Genomic DNA, 19,613 nt, shown 5'->3' with positions numbered 1-19,613 from the left:
CAGGTTGTCCCATGGGGGGCTCACAGTTTTCATCCCCATTTTACAGATGAGGTAACTGAGGCACAGAGAAGTTAAGTGACTTGCCCAAAGTCACACAGCTAACAGTTGGCGGAGCCGAATTTGAACCCATGACCTCTGACTCCAAAGCCCGTGCTGTTTCCACTGAGCTACTCTGCTTCTCCATAATAGTGCTTTGACCCATAGTAAACACTTCAAAAATATCCTAACTATGGTAAATGTGGAAATTGCCTTGCTTTGTCCTGTTCTAATGCTTAATCCACTCTATCATCTTGCTTGTTTAGCATTTATTTCGTATCCAGTGTCAGGTAACATAATACATGTCTTGCTTGATTAGAAATGTGAGAAGTGAGTAAACAGACATCATTATAAATAAATAGAAGTAAACACAAACGTATTTTCTAGTGGCTTTGCAGGAAGAGGAACAATGACCAGTCATCTTAGCAAGGGAAACGTCAGCTAGTGAATCAAGTGCCTATATCTGAATTGTGTATTTAGGGAGTAGGACTCTTTAGCTATTATCATTATTATTATTATTACTATGGTACTTGTTAATAATAATAATGGCATTTATTAAGCACTTACTATGTGCAAAGCACTGTTCTAAGTGCTGGGAGTTTACAAGGTGATTAGGTTGTCCCACGGGGGGCTCACAGTCTTAATCCCCGTTTTACAGATGAGGTCACTGAGGCACAGAGAAGTTAAGTGACTTGCCCAAAGTCACACAGCAGACAAGTGGCGGAGCCGGTATTTGAACCCATGACCTGGAGGCCTTTCCAGGCTGAGCGGAGGCCTTTCCAGACTGAGCCCCTTCCTTCCTCTCCCCCTCGTCCCCCTCTCCATCCCCCCCATTTTACCTCCTTCCCTTCCGCACAGCACCTGTATATATGTATATGTGTTTGTACATATTTATTACTCTATTTATTTATTTATCTTACTTGTACATATCTATTCTATTTATTTTATTTTGCTAGTATGTTTTGTTTTGTTGTCTGTCTCCCCCTTCTAGACTGTGAGCCCGCTGTTGGGTACGGACTGTCTCTATGTGTTGGCGACTTGTACTTCCCAAGCGCTTAGTACAGTGCTCTGCACACAGTAAGCGCTCAATAAATATGATTGATTGATTGATTGATCTCTCACTCCAAAGCCCGGGCTTTTTCCACTGAGCCACGCTGCTTCTCCTATGAGTAAACAAGCGTCATTATAAATAAATAGAAGTAAACACAAACGTATTTTCTAGTGGCTTTGCAGGAAGAGAAACAACGACCAGTCATCTTAGTAAGGGAAACGTCAGCTAGTGAATCAAGTGCCAATATCTGAATTGTATACTTAGGGAGTAGGACTCTTTAGCTATTATTATTATTGTTATTATTATTATTATTACTATTATTACTATGGTACTTGTTAATCACTGACTATATGCCAAGCTCTGTTCTAAGTGCTGGGGTAGATTCAGATGTGCTGGAGGGGGGTGGGGGGATGATGCTTATGGCTCCCCTTCCGTCTCCCCACCCCAACTGGGCCCCATATGTATACAAATATATAGATGTGTATATATCTATAATTTTATAATTCCATTTATCTATTTTAATGCTATTGACACCTGTCTACTTGTTTTGTTTTGTTTTCTGTCTCCCCTCTTCTGGACTGTGAGCCCGCTGTTGGGTAGGGACTGTCTCTATATGTTGCCAACTTGTACTTCCCAAGCGCTTAGTACAGTGCTCTGCACACAGTAAGCGCTCAATAAATACAATTGATGATGATGATGATGATGATGATGAATGAAGTTAATTAGGTTGGACACAGTTCCTGTCCCACATTGGGCTCCCACTCTGAATCCCCATTTTCCGGAAGAGGGAACTGAGGCCCAAAGAAGTGCAGTGACTTACCTAAGGTCACAGCAGACATGTGGCGGAGCCGGGATTAGAACCCAGGTCCTTTTGGCTCCCGGGCCCATGCTCTACCCACTAAGCCACACTGCTTCGCAATGTAAGCCATACTGCTTCTCAAAGTACACTGAGTTGCTTGAATTTCTTGTGTTTTACCTTTGCTTTTCATTGGATAGGGCCCAGCCCCAGTATTGCATTTAATATTGTTCAGCTGCAGGAAATTATGGGCTACTTTCTTAAAAAATTTGTGATCATTCTATCTGAACATGCCAGTATCGTTACAAATCAGTCATGCAAATGAACATCAATTCATAGGGTTAGAGCCTGAAAGAAACCCAAATTGGGTTTCTAATGCCTGGCACATAGTAAGCGCTTAACAATACTACTACTACTAATAATGGCATTTGTTAAGCGCTTACTGTGTGCAAAGCACTGTTCTAAGCGCTGGGGGGATACAATGGGATCAAGTTGTCCCACATTGGGCTCACCGTCTTAATCTTCATTTTACAGATGAGGTAATTGAGGCTGAGATGACAATACAGACGAGGTAGCTGAGTCCCAGAGAAGTGAAGTGGGTTGCCCAATGCCACGCAGCAGACAAGTGGCGGAGCCGGGATTAGAACCCATGACCTTCTGATTCCCAGATCCATGGCTCCCAGGCCCATTGTCTAGCCACTAGGCTACTCCCCAACTCTGATGCGCTCAGAGTTTAGGGGAGAGCAGGGGGATGTGGCATGTCTCCCCCGGAGCAGTGGTGAGCACTAGTTTGCTGGAGTATCCTTCCTTCTTGGCCTTTGGAGCTGGCCCGGTGTCCCCAGCGCTTAGTACAGTGCTTTACCCACAGTAAGCGCTCAATAAATATGATTAAATGAATGAATGTGGCCGGGGGTTGAGTGCCCAGCGTAGCCTTGAGTTCCTACAGATCACATCTTTTTTTTTTAACCGTATTTGTTAAGCATTTACTATGTACCAGGTACTATATTATGCACTGGGGTTGGTACAGGCTACTCAGGTTAGACCAGTCCATGTCATCATCATCATCATCAATCGTATTTATTGAGCGCTTACTGTGTGCAGAGCACTGTACTAAGCGCTTGGGAAGTCCAGGTTGGCAACATATAGAGACAGTCCCTACCCAACAGCGGGCTCACAGTCTAAAAGGGGGAGACAGAGAACAAAACCAAACATACTAACAAAATAAAATAAATAGAATAGATATGTACAAATAAAATAAATAGAGTAACAAATATGTACAAACATATATACATATATGCAGGTGCTGTGGGGAAGGGAAGGAGGTAAGATGGGGGGGATGGAGAGGGGCACGAGGGTTCACAGTCCTAATCCCCATTTTATAGAGGAGGGAACTGAGGGGCAGAGAATAATAATAATAATAATGTTGGCATTTGTTAAGCGCCTACTATGTGCAAAGCACTGTTCTAAGCGCTGGGGGGGATACAAAGTGATCAGGTTGTCCCACGTGGGGCTCACAGTCTTAGTCCCCATTTTACGGATGAGGTAACTGAGGCTCAGAGAAGTTAAGTGGCTTGCCCAAGGTCACACAGCAGACATAATAATAATGATGGCATTTATTAAGCGCTTACTACATGCAAAGCACTGTTTGAAGCGCTGGGGAGGTTACAAGGTGATCAGATTGTCCCACGTTCGGCTCACAGTCTTTATTCCCATTTTACAGATGAGGGAACTGAGGCCCAGAGAGGTGAAGTAACTTCTTAACAGACATGTGGCGGAGCCAGTATTCGAACCCATGATCTCTGACTCCAAAGCCTGCGCTCTTTCCGCTAGACCACTCTGATCCTTCAACATCTGACGGAGCACATCTGTCTTCCGCTAGTTCTGTCGTGCTGTACTCTTCCAAGCGCCCTGCACATAGTAAGCGCTCAGTACATAGCATTGATCCTTCAGCCAGATGTATGGTGCCCCCTTTGGAGCCTTATAATGAGATCATTTCATGGGAAGGGCTTGGAATTATCAGTGGATTGGAAAAGTTCAGAGTTTTGTTTGCCAGGCTGCAGTAAATGCATAATATCGTTTTCCAGCTGTTCATAAATTCCGGTGGGGCTCGCTCTTCCTTTCAATCTCTCGTTATGCCAGTGCTCCGTTAAACAGCTGATCCTTTCAGAAATCTTTTCATTTAAAGAAACGGATAAGGATGCACAGAGATTTATTTCAGTTTCCGAATCTTTTTAGACATCCGGTTGAAGCAACGCCAGATTATCCGTATCTATACTTGTAAGGAGCTTGTTTCTTTTAGGGCAGGATTGCCAAATGAGGCTTATTTGGAGAATTTTGCCATCCTGCCTTTAGTGGAAACGGTGTTTTAATTTATGACACCTTTTTCAATAATTTGTATATATGTATATATGTTTGTACATATTTTTTTACTCTATTTATTTATTTATTTATTTTATTTGTACGTATCTATTCTATTTATTTTATTTTGTTAGTATGTTTGGTTTTGTTCTCTGTCTCCCCCTTTTAGACTGTGAGCCCACTGTCGGGTAGGGACTGGCTCTATATGTTGCCAATTTGTACTTCCCAAGCGCTTAGTACAGTGCTCTGCACATAGTAAGCGCTCAATAAATACGATTGATGATGATGATGATAATCAGGCTGCGCGTCGATTCTTAAGCCATTTGGTTGAATTGCAGTCAAAAAAATGACTAGTAAGATTAAGAGTGTGGAAAATGTCTGAGGCAGAAATTGTTGGAGCCGAGAGGGGCTATTTATTTATCTGTTTATTTTACTTGTACATATCCATTCTATTTATTTTATTTTGTTAGTATGTTTGGTTTTGTTCTCTGTCTCCCCCTTTTAGACTGTGAGCCCACTGTTGGGTAGGGACTGTCTCTATGTGTTGCCAAATTGTACTTCCCAAGCGCTTAGTACAGTGCTCTGCACACAGTAAGCGCTCAATAAATATGATTGATGATGATGATGATGAGAGGGGAAAGCAGAGAGAGGAGCTGTAGCTAGTTTGTCGTATCAGTGAGCAACTTATTTGTAACCCCTTCAAATTTTCGTGGTCTGCGTAAGTATCAGAGAAATGGCCCAACTAGCCCACATTGCCCAGTGGGAAAGAGCAATGGATTGGAAGTCACTCAGTCAGTCGTATTCATTGAGCGCTTACTGTGTGCAGATCACTGTACTAAGCGCTTGGGAGAGTTCAGTACAACAGTATAACAGACCCATCCCCTAGTCAAGGGACCCAGGTTCCAATTCCGGTTTCGTCACTAACGTCCTGGGTTATCATCATCAATCGTATTTATTGAGCGCTTACTATGTGCAGAGCACTGTACTAAGCGCTTGGGAAGTACAAATTGGCAACATAGAGAGACAGTCCCTAACAACAGTGGGCTCACAGTCTAAAAGGGGGAGTTCTTGGCAAGTCACCCAACATTGCCAACTTGTACTTCCCAGTACAGTGCTGTGCACACAGGAAGCACTCAATAAATACGATTGAATGAATGAATGAATCTGCATGCCTCAGTTTACTAATCTAAAACATGGGGTTAAGATACCCGGCCTCTCTTGTTCTCAGCTTGTGCTCTCTGCGGGTGGGGGCAGGAGGAACTGTGTCTAATGAGATTATTTTGTATTTGCACCAGCAGGTAGCCTAGTGCTTGGCATTTAAGTGCTTAATAAAAACTGTAATTAGTGGTATTTTCATCTGCATTTTCATTTTTACACAAAAGGGAAAAAAAGCTCTCTCTTCACATATCCAGATGTCATGAATAAGGTTCCTATCATCTTTTATCATGTTTCATTTGTTGCCTCGTTTGTTGGTTTTGGTTATTATATTATTATATTATATTAATATATATATTAATATATATTATATTGCCCAAGTGGCTTGTCACACAGCAGACATAATAATAATGATGGCATTTATTAAGCGCTTACTATGTGCAAAGCACTGTTCTAAGCACTGAGGAGGTTACAAGGTGATCAGATTGTCCCACGTGGGGCTCACAGTCTTTATTCCTATTCCTATTTATTAAGACTGTGAACCCCATGTGGGACAGGGACTGGTCTAACCTTATATTTATTAAAAAAAATAAGTTGTCAGAAAGAGACTAAATCTTGATCCTTTAAGAAAGGGTTAATGGTCTAGGACGAAATAAATTTCTTTACACTGTCAAGTGATCTTGGGAACCCATACAAGTCTAGACATCTGATGGAGCCCAAGATGAGCTTTGTGAAGCAAAGGTGCTCATTTATTTTATTTTTTTTTTGTCAGGGACCCAACGGGACTTCTCAATGGGGTTAGGTGACACCGTCCTTATTCATTATGAGAACGTTAATAAATTAAAGTCATTTTATGTAGAGAAATTGGATCGTGGGCATGTTTGTACAATCAACTTGGACTCTGGGGATATGGAAATTGTGAGCGCACACATCTTCAAGTAGAAATTTTCTGAGGTCCATGGCATCCTGATTTCAATTAGATTTCCGAGCACCGTTTTTTAGACTTTTAATTTATTGTCTTGAATATTCCGTGTCAGAGATCGAATTGGAGAAAACTTTTCCTTGAAAAACAGTATTTTGGGGACCCGAGTGAATAAGCCGACTGGCAGGCAATTAAAATATTTTCCAGTATCATAAAAACTGGGCCGGCATAGTTCTGAAAGACGGCGGTCCGAAAGAGCAGATCCTTTAAGGATGAACCTGTTTGGCCGTCTAAAAAGGGGAGACAGATTTGGTTGTTCACAGTCCCGATGGGAACCTTATATAATTCCAAATCAGGTCAGGAAATTGATTCTTGCTGCTGGGTTACCTTGGGCATTCATTAAAGTTTCTGGGCAACATCAAAGGAGCAAGATCTGAAAAAGATTTGGTTTGAGACACCTGGAAAGAATAGTATATTTTAAGGTCTGATTTGTCTTGAGATCTGTTTCCACTGTTAAGAGATTATTAGCTGCAACTTGTGAAACACTCAGGTAAACACTTATCAGAGCCCCTTCTCCCTTCTGTGTTGGCCACAATTTAATTAGGTGACTTGGTGTAATTTTAGTAATAGGAAGAAATTAATGTGTGTGTTTAATGAAATGGTAAAATACTTTAAGATGGGTTTAATAGAGATTCATTGCCCCATATTCAGGTATTTTGGGTTAAATGGAGGTGTTCCAGCCCAGCTTCACCCTTGAAGAGTCAGGTATTTTCTGCTCCTAATTTCCAGGATCCCAATCTTCATGGGCTGCAGCTGCAGTAAGGCATTTGAATTTATTGCCAACTTTGCTTCACTGCAAGGGCAATCTTTCTGTTCTTCTCTACTTTAAGTATCAAGCCATTGAACAAGTTCCCTATGATATAGGAGCATTTTGCTCTTCTTCCCCTTTTTTTCCCACTTTAGTGATCACAACAGAGCAACTTTCAGGGAAGCACAATCAACAGGAATTGAAGGCCAGCCTGTGCCTTGGATCTCATCAGTAAACCAGTTCGACCTCAGTTCCTTTCTCAATTAGTGCTACTCTTCTGCAGACCATTTTTCCGTTCATTTTGTCGTTCCATTCTCGGGCTCTTGCTCAAATAACCCCTTGTGCAGACCACCTCCTTTTCACTTTCCATTTGTGGGTTCTGTTTCTCACCCCCTTTGAAACACCAAGGGGAGCAGCCAGGTCTAGTAGTTAGAAAATGAATCTGGGAGTGTCAAGGGCTTGGGTTCTAATCTAGCATCTGCCACTCATCTGTTTTGAGTCCTTGGGCGAATCACTTCATTTCTCTGTGCCGCAGTTACCTCATCTGTAATCAAGGGGAGGAAGACAGTGAGCCCCATGTGGGACATGGACTGTGTCCAGCTTGATTAGCTCGTATGTACCCCAGTTCTCAGTACTGTGCCTGGCACACAGTAAACGCTTAAGAAATCCCGTTTTTAGAAAATCCAAAACTCCACTCAAAACCCATTTCTCAGCAAAATCTTCCCCAGGTAAAAAGAATGAGGCCTACATCACCATCAGTTTCCTCATCTATATGTTGCCAACTTGTACTTCCCAAGCGCTCAGGACAGTGCTCTGCACACAGTAAGCGCTCAATTAATACGATTGATTGATTGATCTGTAAAATAATAATGATAATGATGATGATGGCATTTATTAAGCACTTACTATGTGCCAAGCACTGTTCTAAGCGCTGGGGAGGTTACAAGGTGATCAGGTTGTCCCACGGGGGGCGCACAGTCTTAATCCCCATTTTCCAGATGAGGTAACTGAGGCCCAGAGAAATTAAGTGACTTGCCCAGAGTCACACAGCTGACAAGTGGCGGAGCTGGGATTTGAATCCATGACCTCTAACTCCAAATCCCACGCTCTTTTCCACTGAGCCACACTGCGTCTCAAATAGAGATTGATTGCCCCATATTCAGGTATTTTGGGTTAAATGGAGGTGCTCCAGCCCAGCTTCACCCGTGAAGAGTCGGGTATTTTCTGCTCCTAATTTCCAGGATCCCAATCTTCGTGGGCTGCAGCTGCAGTAAGGGATCCTAAGCAATTTAGCTTAAAAGCCTTTTGGAAACTCTATATGTCTATCTGCCCCGGAGTCTTTTAAGATAGCTCAGCATTACCTTTGTGGCTTCCTTCCTTGCTTAAAAACAAAGTGATAGGATGAAGGGCGGCATCGCAGAGCCTTTGTAATGGAGAAATGTTGATCACATTCTATAAATTACTTGGGTACTTCCACAACAAATACTGCTTTGGTGATAACAATTGCTATTTAGGTTTCAAAAGTGCTAGATAAACGCCTCTGATGAAATCCCCTTTCTTTGAGCATTCCTTTTCTGCCAACACCGCCGCATTTTCCGAGAGAGTGGCATTGTTCAACAAACACATAACTCTAATTGGGTTGTTTTCTAATCAGTGGGCTGTTTTCTAGTGAATCGGTGGTATTTATTGAGTGCTTACTCTGTGCAGAGCACTGTACTAAGCCCTTGGGAGAGTACAGTGTAACAGAGTTGATAAGTTCCCTGCCAAAAATGAGCTACTGCTCTCATTTAAATAGGGCACCCCATCGCCATGAATGAAAATTTGTAAAATGCAGCGTGCACACACATTCACGCATACATTCGCACACATGGGGCTTCTGATGATTTTGACACCCGTGTACGTGTTTTGTTTTGTTGTCTGTCTCCCCCGTCTAGACCATGAGCCTGTTGTTGAGCAGGGACTGTCTCTATATGTTGCCGACTTGTACTTCCCAAGTGCTTAGTACAGTGCTCTGCACACAATAAGCGCTCAATAAATACAATCGAATGAACAACAGAGGGTTTGTGTTCACTTCACCCGATCCCTGGAGAAACGGGACAGATTTGGTTTGATATTAATGTCTCTCTTCCCCTCTAGCTTGTAAGCTCATTGTGGACAGGGAACGAGTCTCCCAACTCTTTATTGTACTCTCCCAAGCGCTTAGTACAGTGCTCTGTGCACAGTAAGTGCTCAGTACAACTGATGGACTAAGGTAAATGTGTCCTGAAGCAATATGTATCCTATGTAGCATGGCCTTTGGGGTTTAGGTAGATTGGGGCAATTCCTCCTTTGGGATTTCTCTATCAATCAATCAATCAATCGTATTTATTGAGCGCTTACTGTGTGCAGAGCACTGTACTAAGCACTTGGGAAGTACAAATTGGCAACATATAGAGACAGTCCCTACCCAACAGTAGGTAGGGACTGACTCTATCGGTCAGTCATGTTTATTGAGCGCTTACTGTGTACTGAGCAACTGCACTAAGCTCTTGAGAGAGGTCCTGCCAGTTGCCAATTTAAAATGGAGCGTCAGAGACTGCCATAAATCTGGAATGCCACTTAGGCTCCATGGTTGGAACAGTAGGTTCTCCAGCAGTGTGACGGGTTTTTCTTCCTGACCAAGCACATCAGATGTGGTCGACCACCCCAACATTATCCTGCTCCTCTTCAACCAGTTCTGTCCCCCAACACTTACCCATGTGTGTAATTATCCTGCCCCGCGGCTTCTTACACTCTCACCCCAACTATCTCCCGCTCGCCATGGTCATTCCCATCCCCGAGAACACCTGCTCCAACCCCCTGCTCGCCGGACCGATTAAAGGAATCGTTTCGCTGCACGGCCCCGAGTTTGCCAGCCGTCACTCTGTGAAACCACCCAGGGCTAAGCCAAGGCCGAGGGGTGGGGATTCTTCTTTGCGGTTTACGGGAGTCTAGGGTAACCTTTCAAAGCACTTAGTACAGTGCCCTGCACAAAGTGAGCGATCGATAAATAATATTGAATGAGTGAACCTGAATATCTGTCCAAAATGTATTTTAGCTACGTGGAACACAGGCGGAAGCCTACCCTTACTTTGGGTAAAGAAAAAGTAAATTTGCTGTTGAGATAAATGTACCAGTAAGTCTTTTGGAGTTCAAGCTACAATATCTCAGGGAATCATCATCATCAATCGTATTTATTGAGCGCTTACTATGGGCAGAGCACTGTACTAAGCGCTTGGGAAGTACAAATTGGCAACATATAGAGACAGTCCCTACCCAACAGTGGGCTCACAGTCTAAAAGGAATGTGGTGTGGGGGTATTTGTTTTTGAAGCAGACTTAGAAGGATTTCTTAAGGGCTTGATATGGGGCGGGGGGAGAGGGGAGCCCAAACTATCTGCAATTTCAAATATCATTTTGTGTTCTTAGCCCTGGAAGCCGAGACCACTTAAGAATTCTTTGTACTTTCTTGTTCATTCATTCATTCATTCATTCAATCGTATTTATTGAGCGCTTACTGTGTGCAGAGCACTGTACGAAGCGCTTGGGAAGTACAAGTTGGCAACATATAGAGACGGTCCCTTCCCAACAGTGGGCTCACAATCTAGAACGTGAGCCTGCCACGTCAAACTCTCTTCCGAGATCCTCTCATTTTTCCTCCTCATTTTTCCACCTTCTCTACCGTGCCGTCGGCCGAGCTTCCGACCGCACTGATATAATAATGAGACTTTGCCATTTTGTTCGTGCAGAATCCAGCAGAGTTTGGCCATCAGTCCACTAGCTACGTGCGCGTTTAATGCCTTGGGTTCCTAACCACCTGTGGAGTTCTTCTCAAAGTGTAGTCTCTTTCCAAGAGCTTCCAAGATGAAAGCTGCAAGTGCAGGTTAAAATGATTTTTGCCATTTGTTTTTCATCACACCGTTCCAACCCAGCGTTTTATCTATTTCGTTAATTTTGTTGCAATAGCTCTGAAAGGTATCTTGCCGAATACTGTTTAGTTTGGCCATGGTTTGCGCAAGATGGAGATGGGATGCTGAAATATCTTCCTCTGGCACCTGCCCGTTTATGTAATCACCATATTTTTCCTCTTCTAAACCCATTTTCCCCCTGAGCTCAAGGTACTGGAGGTTTAGTTGTTGCAGGTGCTCATTATGAAATAGAGTAGGGCTCATGTCGTTAGCCTTACAGACATTTTTTGGCACTCAAAAGAGGCTGGAGCTTTAGGGCGGCATTGAACGTTGAGTTGGGTGCAAGGAGGCAGGAAAAGGAGGTAGACTAGGGACACCCAGAGGGATGGAGGAAGGTAGAAGTGGAGGGAAGGAGTTCACTGGATAGAGGAACCCACTCTTAACCCCGGAAACAGACGATCACCGAGATAAATGTCAGCGTGGAGTGGGCAGCTGAGGCTGGAGCGGGGAAAACGAAAGGAAATGGCAGTTACTGTAGTCCCCTCTGCCTCCGTCGCTATTTCCGATTTTGCTACCACTGGCCGAGCAGAGTTCCCGCGATCAGTGCCCTGGAAGCCGTCCACAGGGGCCGGAAAGGTACCAGATCAGCCGACGGAAAGGCCGCTTGTCTGCCGCGTGACCTTAGACGAGTCACTCCACTTCTCTGTGCTTCAGTCACCTCATCTGCAAAATGGGGATCGAGACTGTGAGCCCTCTGAGGAGCAAGGACTGCGTCCAACCCGATTTGCTTGTATCTACCACAGCGCTTAGGACGGTGCCTTGCATATAGTAAGCGCTTAACAAATACCATAAAAAAAAGGTGCTGACTAGAGAATAGGGGACAGAGGCAGCCAGGCCTGAGTGGACTAATAGTAAAAGTGTTCTTTATGAAGCACCTTCTTGGTGTAGAGTGCTGTGCTAAGCCCTGGGAAAGAAATACCTTTGGAGTCCAAAGTCTACAAATAAAAAAGGGGAGAGGGGACCAGCGATAAATACAAAAGGAGAGAAGAAACAAAACACCAACACAACATCCTTTCATCGTGGGTAGGGTCCGTGTCTACCAACTCTGTTTTATTGGACTCTCCCAAGGGCTTAGTACAGTGCTCTGCAAATTAAGCGCTCAATAAACACCATCGGTGATGCTGAAGACAAAAACAAAGATCAGTTAGTTGGGCGTTCTGGCTAGCGGAGCACACGGTCAGGTGATTCAGAGCCCACAGTCACAGCGGTAGCCACAGTGGCCACCAAATCAGAAGCCACCGCAGCCTTCCGGATGTTTTTTTGTCACAATGGTGCTGGGCTGTGGCTGCTTTTCTCCGTCTTTCCGGGTTGACGGGAGGCGGGTAGGAGCGGGCGATCGTTTTTCCCCTCACCCGCTGCTGTCACGGTTGCCCGGTTTGTGCTGAGCTCCATGTCCGTGACGCTGCAACCACATCAATCAATCAGTCGTATTCCCTGAGTGCTTACTCTGTGCAGAGCACTGTACTAAGCGCTTGGGCGATTACGATATAAGAGTTGGTAGACACATTCCCTACCCACAAGGAGCTTACAGTCTAGAGGCGAGCTGAGTGGGAGAATCTGCAGTCCCATCTTCCAAAAGTGGACAGTGTGCCTAAATTTGTATCATGCGTGACCCGTGGCTATACCCGGTGCATCCTTGCTTCACAATCCGAGTGTGAATTCCCGAAACAGTTTCATATTCTTCTTCCTGATTTACCACCGACATCACGAGGCACGCCACCATCTTATTTTGGAACGAGCTGTTTTTAATCAAGCAAACTGTGATTTAAGATCCGCCGCTCTTAATTGTGCTCTTTGTGTCTTTCCAGGGAGCCTTTTTATGCTTCAAAATTATGACAAGCATGTGAGAATTTCTATCAACCGATGTGGATTTCTTCCTTCCAACAACTTTCCTGCTCCCCTGCCTCCTGCCTAGTTTTCTCGGAAACCCTCATCTGTGCCATGTTCTGCGCTCTCAACACAAGAGGAGTTTGTCTTCATGAAGATTCCTAACATTGGTAATGTGATGAATAAATTTGAGATCCTTGGGGTTGTAGGTGAAGGTAAGTTGGTTTTCTTGAATTAACCAGATTTCCGAGGAGGCTAAATCTGCTTCTTCTTTCCTGGGGAGGCAGGAACAGGCTCCGTTGAATGTTTAATCGGTTTGGAAGCACCATGGGCAAGATCACAGATATGATTTAAAAATTTAAATCTTAACTGGGGAAAAAAAAAATTACCTCTCTGCACTGACATAAAATGGACCAAAAACCGTATCTCTTTTTCGAGTGGGAAAAGTGTAGAAAATTGCCCAACCCTTCCAGGTCAGATAGGCACGGGGAGAAGTGTAATTTTTTATAAGTAGGATGTCCAAATCCTGATTCCCTCAAAGGTGTGTAACCAGATTCTTTTCCATGGAATCTCTGTCCTCCTCCTCTGGAGTTTTTTTTTTTTTTCCCTCTTGAGCCGGCGAAGTGGGTTAGATCTTCGCCTGGCAGTGGAAGCGTCTGCAATTTTGGGTGGATCGACCTCCTCAGGGGTCAGTTACGGTGCAGTTGAGCTCCTGAGAGAGCAGTGTTCTCCACCTAGGCGAGGAAGGGGCAGAAGTTCTCTCCCTTCCCTCCCAGGATTCCCAGAATCCCGACCAACATGTAGGAGCACAGCCACTTGAATAAGGGCCTGCCCGGATGGGCGTAAAAGATGGTCTCGTCGAGCCCCTTACGGCTTTTCCCCGGAGGCGGCTTTTGGGCAAAACCAGAGCTGCCCTCCACCCCAGCTATGTGTTTATCTCTATCTGGGAAGGCCCCCTATCCCTGCGTCCAGTCAGTTCTGCAATTAATCACTATCGAAGCAGTGTGGCTCAGTGGAAAGAGCACGGGCTTTGGAGTCAGAGGTCATGGGTTCAAATCCCGGCTCCGCCCCTTGTCAGCTGTGTGACTTCAGGCAAGTCACTTAACTTCTCTGTGCCTCAGTTACCTCATCTGTAAAATGGGGTTGACTGTGAGCCCCACGTGGGACAACCTGATCACCTTGTAACCTCCCCAGCGCTTAGAACAGTGCTTTCCACATAGTAAGCGCTTAATAAATGCCATTATTATTATTATTATTATTTTTATTAGTCGGGCCTACCTATGGACGAACTCCCCTGCAATCCAGCTTCTTCCAATCTCTTAGAAAAGCAACGTGGCCTAGTGGATAGAGTACAGACCTGGGCATCACAAGAACCTGGGTTCTCATCCCAGCTCCTCCGCTGTGTGGCCTTGGGCAAGTCACTTCACTCCTCTGTGCTTCAGTTATCTCATCCATAAAATGGGGATGAGAGTGTGAGCCCCATGTTGGACAGGGACTGTGTCCAACCTGATTAATAATAATTTACTCACTCACTGACTATGTGCAAAGCACTTTTCTAGGGGCTGGAGAGGTTGTAAGCTGATCAGGTTGTCCCACGGGGGGCTCACAGTCTTCATCCCCATTTTACAGATGAGGGAACTGAGGCACAGAGAAGGGAAGCGACTTGCCCAAAGTCACACAGCTGACAATTGGAGGAGCTGGGATTTGAACCCATGGCCTCTGACTCCAAAGCCCATGCCCTGTCCACTGAACCATGCTGCTTCTCTATTCTATTCTACTCTGTTCTTTGATTGACTTGTATCTGCTCTTGCGCTTCGAACGGTGCTTGACACGTAGTAAGCGGATAGCAAATACCATCATTATTGTTCATTCATTCGTTAGTTTTTATTGAGTGCTTACTATTCTAAGCAAAGCACTGTTCTAAGGGCTTATTGTTAATAGTATTATTATTAAGGAGCCCACAAGAGTCCAAAAAACTCCCACAAAGCAACTGTTCTCTGTACCCCAGTGAACAAATTGTCCCTGGGAGACAATTATTATTATTATTAATAATAATAATAATAATAATAATGATGATTATGGTATTTGTTAAGCACCATGCTAAGCTCTGGGTGGATACGAGCATATCGGGTTGGACACAGTCCCTGTCCCACGTGGGGCTCACAGGCTCAATCCCCTTTCTACAGCTGAGGTAACTGAGGGCCAGAGAATTGAAGTGACTCGCCCCAGGTCACACGGCAGGCAGGTGCTGGAGTCAGGATTAGAACCCATGACCTTCCGAGTCCCAGGCTCGTGTTATATCCACGACAGCATGCTGCAGAGGGCTTCTCCAGACCTTGAAAAAATGAACGAAAGATACCATTTGAGATTTTCATGAAGCCCCGCAGGGCACTTAAGCTTGGTGGTCAAGTTAGCTTCAGGGGTCATTGAGTATGTAATTCATTCAATCGTATTTATTGAGCGCCTACTGTGTGTGCAGAGCACTGGACTAAGCGTTTGGGAAGTACAAGTCGGGAACATATAGAGATGGTCCCTACCCAACAGCGGGCTCACAGTCTAGAAGGGGGAGACAGACAACAGAACAAAACATGTAGACAGGTGTCAAAACGGTCAGAACAAATAGAATTAAAGCTATTTGTATTTCTTCCATTCACTCATGTTTTCGCTCTAAGTTTTGGATAGGGGATGAGGGAATGTTCTTCCAAGAAGACATGTTTACCTGGATGAAACGCAGAGCCTTAACCAGTCTCTGCATTATAAAACTGAGCATTTGCAAAGCCGTCCTTCATCACAGTGACATTATTTAGTTTTTCTTAAAGTGCTTGAAACTGCCTTTAGCCGAGAGTAATTAACGTTGTTTTCATGTAGTTTGTTGCTGAGCTGCAGGGTCATGATAGTTTTGATTTTTCAGTATGAAGAAAGGTTATTCATTGCTCAGGGGCATTTAAATGACAGTTTGCAGCCTTTGAAATTGGAGTTTAAATACTTATGCGCATCTTTCAATTCTATTGCAGGAGCGTATGGGGTTGTTTTAAAATGCAGGCACAAGGTAAGTGCACTGTTACGATTCGAACCTATTCAGGTATTAAACCTAGAACCCAGCCAAGTGCTATAAATGTGTGGGCACTTAGGGTATTGTTGAAGATGATCATGAGAGTCAATAGATTATAAAGCATTGAAGCGGCAAAGTAAGATAAAAGGCAAGGGAGAAGGATTTGTCAGGTTCTGGAGCAGAGTTATCTGGTTTAGGGAGTCATTTTTGATTATGCACTTTTTGGGAGAAATGTCATACCAGCGAAAGGCCGTGCCCAAGATAATAATAACTGTGGCATTTGTTAAACGCTTACTCTGTGCTGGGGTGGGTACCAGCAAATCGGGTTGGACGCAATCCCTGTCCCCCATCGGGCTCACAGTCTCAGTCCCCATTTTACAGATGAGCTAACTGAATCAATCAATCAATCGTATTTATTGAGCGCTTACTATGTGCAGAGCACTGTACTAAGCGCTTGGGAAGTACAAATTGGCAACACATAGAGACAGTCCCTACCCAACAGTGGGCTCACAGTCTAAAAGGGGGAGACAGAAAACAGAACCAAACATACCAACAAAATAAAATAAATAGGATAGAAATGTACAAGTGAAATAAATAAATAAATAAATAGAGTAATAAATATGTACAACCATATATACATATATACAGGTGCTGTGGGGAAGGGAAGGAGGTAAGATGGGGGGATGGAGAGGGGGACGAGGGGGAGAGGAAGGAAGGGGCTCAGTCTGGGAAGGCCTCCTGGAGGAGGTGAGCTCTCAGCAGGGCCTTGAAGGGAGGAAGAGAGCGAGCTTGGCGGAGGGGCAGAGGGAGGGAAGCACAGAGAAGTAAAGTGACTTGCCCAAGGTCACAGAGCAGACAAGTGGCCAAGACAGGATTAGAACCCATGATCTTCTGACTCTCAAGACAGTGCTCCCCCTCCTCCCCCTCCCCACCCCCCCGCCTTACCTCCTTCCCTTCCCCACAGCACCTGTATATATGTTTGTACGTATTTGTTACTCTATTTATTTTACTTGTACATATCTATTGTATTTATTTTATTTTGTTAATATGTTTTGCTTTGTTCTCTGTCTCCCCCTTCTAGACTGTGAGCCCACTGTTGGGTAGGGACCGTCTCTAGATGTTGCCAACTTGGACTTCCCAATCGCTTAGTACAGTGCTCTGCACACAGTAAGCGCTCAATAAATTGATTGATTGCTCTGTCCATTATGCAAGATGGGTTGGAGACAGCAGGGGAAAAAGGAAAAGAATAAGAAGAACACGGGCCTGGGAATCAGTAGGACGTGGGTTCTAATCCCAGCTTTGCCACGTTCATTCATTCATTCAGTCGTATTTATTGAGCGCTTACTGTGTGCAGCGCACTGGACTAAGCGCTTCGGAAGTACAAGTTGGCAATATATAGAGACGGTCCCTACCCAACAGCGGGCTCACAGTCTAGAAGGGGGAGACAGACAACAAAACAAAACATATTAAGAAAATAAAATAAATAGAATATTTATTTGGCTCCTCTAATTCCATCCTACTCTCTGTACCGCGATCTTGTCTTTCTCGCCGCCAACACCTCGGCCATCTCCTCCCTCAGGCCCAGAAGTCCGACAGACCACCATTTCCCACATCTTCAAAGCCCTACTCAAATCACTCACTTGCCCTATTTGCCTTCCTTAACAAATACCACAATAACGATAGCAGTAGTAATGACAGTTATGATCGTTATTAATAAGATTGGGAGTTACCTTTTCAGAAAAGTCCTTATTTTCTGCATCACTTTGGGCAAGTCACTTAACTTCCCTGGGCCTCAGTTACATCATTTGTAAAAAATGGGGATTAAGACCGTAAACCCCGCGTGGGATGCGGATTGCGTCCGACATGATTAACTGATATCTACCCCAGTGCTTAATACCGGCCCGGGACATAGTGAGTACTTAACAAATACCGTAAATAAGGGGCCGGGGGCAGTGAAAGATTTATTTCAGTTACAGCTCTACACAAATATTTATAGACAGCAGGCTTTTGATTAAGGATTTCTTGTCTCAACCTGCTAACTGGCATAATCCTGTTGATAAAAGTCCAAACTGGGGGGGGAAAAAAAGAGGGAATAGTACTGTGTATTTCCTGGCTGTCTTAATTTCCCTTACAAGCTTGAAATTAATCAAATTAGCTGGCTGTTTCACTGCGGTAGTAGCAAGAGATTGTTCAGGCAAGTTATGTGGAATTTCCGCAGCTGCCGCCTGAGAAATGTGCCCAGTGCGAACTCATTAGGTATAACGTGGCGTATGTTGAAGCTATACCGTTGAAGGGCTAAACTGCGTGTTCGAAATGATTTCAGACTCAAGATTGTAAATGTGACTAATAAGGAAAAAAAGAAGCCTCCAGATCTGAGCGGGGGGGGGTTTCTTTCACGTGGGCTCAGTTGCTAAGTTCCAGAATTTCCGTCTCAATATGCAGCTTATGTTACCAAGTACAGCATCTGGGGTCTGCCTGGGTATCAGTCCAAGTCACGGGATTCGAACGCTTGGATCCATTTCATCATCAATCGTATTTATTGAGCGCTTACTATGTGCAGAGCACTGTACTAAGCGCTTATCCATTTCACCTGTCAGGTGCAATTTATGCTGTGACCCCGTCGCAGAAGTGGGTTTGGCTTTTCCAATTTTTCCACTCTTCTCCCTCTCCCTTCGCCGTCACCCTTGCAATTGGATTTGCGTGCTTTATTCACCCCTCCCTCAGCCCCAGAGCACTTATGAACATAGCAGTAATTTATTAATGGGTGCCTCCCCCCCCGATAATAATAATAATAGTAATGATGGTGGGTAGGGACCGTCTCTATATGTTGCCAACTTGTACTTCCCAAGCGCTTAGTACAGTTCTCTGCACACAGTAAGCGCTCAATAAATACGATTGATTGATTGATTGATGGTACTTGTTAAGCGCTTGCTATATGCCAGGCACTGTACTGTGCAGTGGGGTGGATACAACCTGTTCAGGTTGGACACAGTCCCCGTCCCACTTGGGGCTCACGGTCTCAATCCCCATTTTACAGACGGGGTAACTGAGGCACAGAGAAGTGAAGTGACTTGTCTAAGATCACGCAGCAGACAAGTGGCGGAGCCAGGATTAGAACCTGTGACCTTTGGCTCCCAGGCCATTGCTGTATCATTACACCGTACTGCTTGTAAACTCGTTGTGTCTACCAGTTTTGTGGTATTGTACTTTACAAAGTGCTTAGTACAGTGATCTCTACAACAGTAAGTGCTCAAATAGCACTTAGAACAGTGCTTTGCACATAGTAAGCGCTTAATAAATGCCATAAAAAAAAATGCAGTTGGCTGATTATCCGTCTCCATCCCCTTACACTCCGCCCTCTCCCCAATGCCAGATTTCAGGTGTATTCCTTTGTTCTGTGTTGTTTTCTTGGATGGGGAGTTTTCGTGTTCAACCTGGTTTCAGACCTCTCAACTTAATCCAGTTCTTGAATTTCCTAATATTACCAAAGGTTGGAGGTTTATATAAATCACCGACTTTTCTGAAGAGAAATTTGAGGAGGCCTACATGTCAAAAATCTCACCTTCAAGAAGAGGTGGGAACTGTTTCAGTTCTTGAGAAGTTAATTAAGGGTGGTTAGATTT

The 19,613-nt window shown here is 44.4% G+C and overlaps 1 protein-coding gene across 4 annotated transcripts in view; it reads left to right on the top strand.

The window, feature by feature from the left end:
- Positions 1-19,613, top strand: part of CDKL5 (cyclin dependent kinase like 5) — a 160,813-nt gene that overhangs the window by 25,950 nt on the left and 115,250 nt on the right. For 2 of the 4 annotated variants that reach the window (XM_038757032.1, XM_038757034.1), the window contains exons 2-3: positions 12,920-13,153; positions 15,953-15,987. In XM_038757032.1, coding sequence (XP_038612960.1) covers positions 13,090-13,153; positions 15,953-15,987 — 99 coding nt within the window. In that variant the 5' untranslated portion in view covers positions 12,920-13,089. Of the gene's footprint in view, positions 1-11,003; positions 11,027-12,919; positions 13,154-15,952; positions 15,988-19,613 lie in introns of those variants that run through there. The other 2 variants (XM_038757033.1, XM_038757035.1) reach the window with 2 other exon arrangements.

Source organism: Tachyglossus aculeatus, chromosome 15 (assembly GCF_015852505.1).
Source record: "Tachyglossus aculeatus isolate mTacAcu1 chromosome 15, mTacAcu1.pri, whole genome shotgun sequence".
In the NCBI taxonomy this organism is placed as follows: Eukaryota; Metazoa; Chordata; class Mammalia; order Monotremata; family Tachyglossidae; genus Tachyglossus; species Tachyglossus aculeatus.
Note: the sequence above shows the minus strand (reverse complement) of the source record. Positions and strands in the feature narration are given on the sequence as shown.